Source organism: Diplotaxodon limnothrissa, linkage group LG7, assembly GCF_057381915.1.
Source record: "Diplotaxodon limnothrissa isolate DT_005_m linkage group LG7, D_limnothrissa_male_GT1.1, whole genome shotgun sequence".
NCBI lineage: Eukaryota > Metazoa > Chordata > Actinopteri > Cichliformes > Cichlidae > Diplotaxodon > Diplotaxodon limnothrissa.
In genome coordinates, this window is record NC_140602.1 from 5313942 (window position 1) to 5320331 (window position 6390).

A 6390-nucleotide genomic window follows, 5' to 3' on the forward strand; every position below is an offset into this window, starting at 1 on the left:
TCTGTGAAAGGTCTCAACCCCGAGCCAAAATATAACATCATCAGGGTTTTAGTGATGGTATATAAACTTCTAAAAGTAAATCTTTAAACATGTTTTTGGTCAGAAAACAAGTAATTTGGTCGACATTTTCTTTGTGTTACTACTCAGCCCCTATTAGTCCAATACTAATGTTCATTTAATTTGAATGTTCTTTTTTTTCCAGTGCCTGAAGCAGTCTCAAACATTACAGCCGTAGGAACCACAACTAGCCTTTCAGTGAGCTGGACACTGGTGACAGGGAAGGTCTCCAGTTACAGTGTTGTGCTAAATAGTGCTGGACAGTTAGTGAACAGCACGGATGTAAACAATCAAACTACAAACATAGTCTTTGTGGACTTGACACCAGGAGTAATTTACTGTGTCCAGTTGATCACCAAAAGTGGACCTTTTCAGAGTAACAGTTCACGTGTCTGCGACGCAACTTGTGAGTTTCATTGACAATCTGACTTCTACCTCAAATTGTATATTCAGCATTTTTATCAACACCTATTTTAAAAATACATGTATTGTTTGAATTAATCAATCAAATAATCAAATCCTTCTCCTTCTTCAGTTCCCAACCCTCCTGGCTCCATCACAGTGCAATCTCAGACTGTTAATTCCATCAACTTCACCTGGGCCCTCCCACAGAACATGAACCACAATCAATACAACTTTAGTGTCACCACCACTAACAACACCTTTGTGACAAAAGACAACTGGTTCCTGCTGGGAAACCTCCCATCTGGAAGCCCCTTCAATATCTCTGTTGTTACTGTGGGTGTGATGGGATATAAAAGTACATCAGTGACAACAGTAAACTATACCAGTGAGTAGACATACAGCTGATGAGATTGTGATTGTTATGGTGGATTTTCCTGATTTTTTGTTATTTTATTTTTATTGAGTTTATCCTTTTTCTTTCACTCTGACAGAGTTTATTTTGACTGGTACACTTTGTATTTGTTTTTGTTTGTTTGTTTTTATTTGGTTTGTTTACTTTTTTGGGATGTAGACAACAAAATGTCATTCAGACAGATTTTAAAATGTTTGGAATCAATTGTCTGTGTACGACATGCATAGATGTAATGCAAGTGTCCTTTTTCTAAAATAGTAATATTGTTAATACTATTTATCGTATTTCTTTTTCCTCTGAGTGTGAGGAACATGTAGCAGCAATCACAGGTTTTTCATCTGTCTCATTTTCTCAGGACCATTTCCTGTATCCAATCTGACTCAGACAGAAATAACTACAAATGCAGTGACCTTGGTGTGGACACAGCAGGAGAGCAAATTAAGCTACTCTTACTGGGTGCAGGTCACCAACGAGTCCAATGTTATTGTAAACAAATTAAATGTGAACATAACAAATGCAACAATCAGAAATCTTCGTTCTGGGAGCAACTTCAACTTCACTGTCACTACACTGACAGCAGATGGCACTCAGGCAGATCCTGTGACAGTGTCTTACTTCACACGTATGTACAGTATATGTTGTCAGAATCTCTGCTTCTCCTGGAAATCCACGATACTAAACTCAAACTAAATCAGCAAAAACAACCAAAGTCAGCAACCATCAAAAGCTGAGCTTGGGTAGTTTATCATTATTCCAGTGAAAGAGAGCTGTTATAAGAAAAGTGCTGTTCATGTCCCTATAATACTGCTGTTGTTATTATAATAATAATTCCTCCTGTGTTTGTAGGGCCATACGGTATTACTGAGTTGGAGGCTGAAACCATAAACACAACTGCTATAAATCTGAACTGGACGAAGCCAGCTGAGTACAGGGATGACTATAAATATCGAGTTGCTACATCAGGCTGTGCCTACAAAAACAACACCCTGGGACAAGAAACCATACAGATCTCAGGCCTCGACCCTGGGACCAACTGTACCTTCTGTGTTTCTGTCATGGCAGCAAATGGCATTGAAGGACAAACAGTCTGCACTTCTCAGTACACGAGTACGACTCAGCTGCCCTTTCTAGTTTTCTTTGTCAGACTATCATTGTTGACATGTTTTAATCCTTTGTTCTCTCATCACATCAACAGAGCCCGAGACAGTACAGCCCACTATCTCAGGTCATTCGAATAGTTCCATCACAGTGACATGGACGAAACCTAAAGGAAATGTGGAGCGTTACAGTCTTTACCTAACACCTAATACAACTATTCAATCCCTGAACTCTTTGAATACATCCTATCAGTTTGAAAACCTGTCAGCTGGACGAGCGTACAGCGTCATGTTAACCACAATAAGTGGACCCTTCAATGCGTCATCTGAACTTGTTACTAACGCCACTCGTGAGTAGAATAAAAGTCTTCAATTTTGAGTGTAGTCACATTTATGTTAATATGTATGTATGTTTTTATTTACTTCAGCAGGTTTTGAGAATTGAGGTGTTACTGATAAAGTTTAATTTGACACTACACTAAACAACTGTAAAACAAAATTAATTAAAACAGTGAGCACTTACATAAGGTAACATGTTGCATCCCCCTTCCTCCAGTCCCTAACCCTCCTGGGACGATTGAGATCCTGAATAAAACAACGAGCTCCATTGAAACTCGATGGATAGAGGCGCCTCTGATGACCGGTGCTAATTTCTACTACCTGCTGACTTACACGTCATCCCAGCAATCCAACAATATAATTACCACAAACACCAGAATGAACATCTCTTCCCTGTCTTCTGGGACTTCCTACAACATTTCTGTGAAAACTGTGGGGGAACTGGGATTTCAGAGTGAGACAGTTTATGTCTACATGGTCACAACAAGTAAGGCTTTCATTTCTGTAAAGAAGTATTGGAGAAGTTTGGGCAGTCTCCTCTTTCATTATTACTGTATGAATTAACTTTAATATCTCTCTAATGTCTGACAGGACCACAGGCAGTGCAGGAGCTCACGGCCACTCCAGGAGAGACATACATCACAGTCAACTGGACCAATCCACCTGACTACAAGAACAGCTATAAATACTTTTTGTCCTGGAATCAAACTAATTCCCAAATGCAGAACTGCACAGTTACACAAACTATGTATAATATCACTAACCTGGAACCTGGTCAGTGCTACAGTATTTATGTCACCACAGAGACCTCTGATGAAACACGGGGTGCACCAGTAATGATCACCAAATGCACAAGTACGGACACTAAGTAATAATTCTGCAAAATTTTGTCACCTATCTTTTACATGTGAAAAATGTAATTTTGATGATTCCACTATCACCAATATCAGTGCAAGATAACTGAACAATCTGTTTTTGACAAATAAAACTTTGTCAAAAACAGATTTTGTATTTTCTTTAGATATTTGATAGAAATATTATACTTTAATAGAACTGACAGATTTGTTCATTAGAGGTGTTCTGTTTTTTTTCCCTTATTTCTGTTTCATGCTACAGATGCAAGCCCAGTGACAATCTTAGGCTGTCAAGGTCCAAACGACAATACTGCACAAATCATCTTGTCATGTACCACACCCCATGGCCAACACACTGGCTTCCAGATGATTGTAAATGGAAACAACATCAGTGCAACTGCATCTTGCAATTATACCATTTCTGGCCTTAACCACAATACTATATATAATGTGACTGTGATAACTCTAAGCCATGGAAATCCCAGCATCCCTGTGTATCGCGAGTGCTCAACAGGCATACGTAAGGCTTTGTGTAATAATATTAGTGTTCTAATGTACTTAAAAACTAGAGTTAGAGATACATAGAGAAGCCTTTTATAGAAAATACCAGTTCCTAATAAAATCCTTTTTCCTTAATGGTGCTCAAAAACATCTATGCATTCATTTGTCTGTGACTGCTTTTATTGGTTGAGCTGTAGTTGATAGTACACTTTTATTTTTTTTTTTTTTATCAAAGAGCTGCCCATGCCAGTAAATTCTGCTAGCTTGGCGCAATCGAATGGTGTCACACACAATAGTTTCATACTACAGATTGATCCAAGGATGTTTAACGACTCTAATTTTACGAATGCCTAATGAAATCTTTCTTCATTTCTCTGTTACATTTTTTCCAAACATTGTAGCTATCACTACTATTGCTGTTGGTGTATCAGTAGCAGTTTTTCTCATTCTCTTCAGTGTCCTCATCGCCTTTATTATCTACTGGAAAAGGTTTGCCACTATCACCAGTGATAAAAACATGTTCATTAAATATCCGTGTATATGAATAAATTCTATATTTACAGTTTATATACTTTATCTACTCCTGTAGGCTAGCCAAAAAAGAATCACCAGACATCCAGATTGAATCTTTAAGGTAAAATTTGTATTTTTATCATTTTGTTGTACTGTATGTATACTCCTCTAATTGCTACTTATTCTTCTTTTTTGCATTTTTTATAGAGCCAAAGTGTAAGTACAACATTTTTTAACTCTCAAAGCTTCAGCATATCTTCCAAATATTAATTCTTTCCTGAAAGCACCTTATCACTCTTGCCTAAACTTTGGTTTGAGCAGAAGTGTGGCCGTGAGTGTGGAGGACTTTGAGGCTTATTACAAGAAGCAGAGAGCAGACTCCAACTGTGGCTTTGCAGAAGAATTTGAGGTAAATCCCCAAAGCTGAATAAATTAACTGACTCTTGATTTGTAAATATACTTATTCATAGTAGAACATTTTTATTTTTATTTCTTATTTTAACAATTTGTGTTCTAGACACACTCACCAGTGTCAATGTCAGTATAACAGCAATAAATCATTCCTGGTACAGCTTTACAGTATTACTTACAGTGCTCCAAAAGCTTTTTGCTGCCTGAAAAGAGACATCTTGGAGAGGTGCAACTGAAACAAAATCAAATGTAATTACTGTTACCAGAATGAGCCAAAATAATACTGAAATGTAATGCAAAGGGCAAAAAAAAGAAAAACTACCCGGAAAAAGTTTCATTTGCTTCTCTGGTACTCCACATGTAGCCACCAACTTTTTTTCTCTGTATTTTAAAGGACCTGAAGGTTGTTGGCACAGCTCAGTCAAAGTTACATGCACTGAATGTGGAGAACAAGCCTAAGAATCGCTACAACAATGTGCTTCCATGTGAGTCACTTTAACAAATTCATCTCTGCTGCTTTGACCATAACACCCTCACTCTTTAAACAATATCATTGCCTGCCTTACAGCATCTGCTACCATTTTAGTTTGTGCCTTGAACCAAACAATAGCATGCATCTATTAATGCATAACAGTGTAGGAAAATAATTTCTAATACTTTTTTTTTTAACAATAATAATTTTTAATTCCTTTCATGCTCATTACATTTCCCTTTAATTTCATCTCTTACATTTCATTTACCCTCTTGTTCACCTCCTAGATGACTCTTCTAGGGTGAAACTTTCCATTCTCCATGGAAGTCCGTCTGATGATTACATCAATGCTAACTACATGCCGGTGCGTACTGACACTTTTTGAGGCAGCTCTCTGCCACAGTCATTGCAGCATCAGCAAGCATCCTACTGAGCAATATAACTTTGCTTCTTGACATTGCCATTTGTTAAACGTTTCTGCCTTCATGTAAACTCTGCTTTGAAAAACGTCTCAGAAAAATCCAACTTGCTGTTTCATGTGGTTGAGCTCACATTTTATTTGGCAGGGTTACAACTCGAGGAAGGAGTTTATTGCAGCTCAAGGTCCTTTACCCACCACGGTCAACGATTTCTGGAGGATGATCTGGGAGAAGAATGTGCAGACTCTGGTCATGCTGACACGCTGTAATGAACAGGGACGAGTGAGTATTAACAAAAACACCACAACTAGCAGGACAAGCATGTTTACAGTAGGGATAGACTGATCTGATATTACGTGTCTGAATCGGTCCAATACTGACCTAAATTACTGTATCGAATATTGGAGAGAAATAAAAAATGTAATCCGATCCCTTAAATCTCACAAAACTTGCGACGTGGCATAACTCAGCTCATAACCGTAGCACGTTGGAGCACGTGATAGAGCGGCTGTGGCGTGCGAGACCTGTTGGTGATCTGGTTGAGCATTTGGAGCCTCGCATGGAACCCGGCATTTCATCTCCGTGGAAGTTATCCCAGAGAGAAGTAGAGCAAGTGTTTAAGTTCATCTCTGAATGTTAGTAAATGTTAAAGCATTCCCATGTTAAGCTTATCAACCGATATACATATATGGAGCGACTGCCTCTTTCTCCCCCTTCCTCTCCTGCTGCTACTTCAATCATCTGATCTTGGTGGATGTAAGCTGTAATTTAATGGCAGGTTTACATAACCCCACTCTATACACCTGTATGATATCAGTGTGACCACAGTAATCCCACCCACTTGCTGCCCAAACTTTTTGTTTGCAATGGACAGCTAATCAGAAGAAAGTTGTCATAAAGGGAACGTGAC

The 6390-nt window shown here is 38.4% G+C and overlaps 1 protein-coding gene across 3 annotated transcripts in view; it reads left to right on the top strand.

Moving 5' to 3' along the window:
* The window catches only part of ptprjb.2 (protein tyrosine phosphatase receptor type Jb, tandem duplicate 2), a 41185-nt gene extending 35494 nt beyond the window's left edge, over positions 1-5691 (top strand). Inside the window, exons 23-36 of one of the 3 annotated variants that reach the window (XM_085359040.1) lie at positions 203-463; positions 593-847; positions 1230-1496; positions 1721-1981; positions 2070-2321; positions 2528-2797; positions 2902-3165; positions 3427-3684; positions 4067-4154; positions 4255-4308; positions 4500-4587; positions 4984-5074; positions 5349-5425; positions 5628-5691. In XM_085359040.1, the coding sequence (XP_085215166.1) occupies positions 203-463; positions 593-847; positions 1230-1496; positions 1721-1981; positions 2070-2321; positions 2528-2797; positions 2902-3165; positions 3427-3684; positions 4067-4154; positions 4255-4303 (2225 nt within the window). In that variant the 3' untranslated portion in view covers positions 4304-4308; positions 4500-4587; positions 4984-5074; positions 5349-5425; positions 5628-5691. Of the gene's footprint in view, positions 1-202; positions 464-592; positions 848-1229; positions 1497-1720; positions 1982-2069; positions 2322-2527; positions 2798-2901; positions 3166-3426; positions 3832-4066; positions 4155-4254; positions 4309-4499; positions 4588-4983; positions 5075-5348; positions 5426-5627 lie in introns of those variants that run through there. The other 2 variants (XM_085359041.1, XM_085359042.1) reach the window with 2 other exon arrangements.
* The last annotated feature ends 699 nt before the right edge of the window (positions 5692-6390 follow it).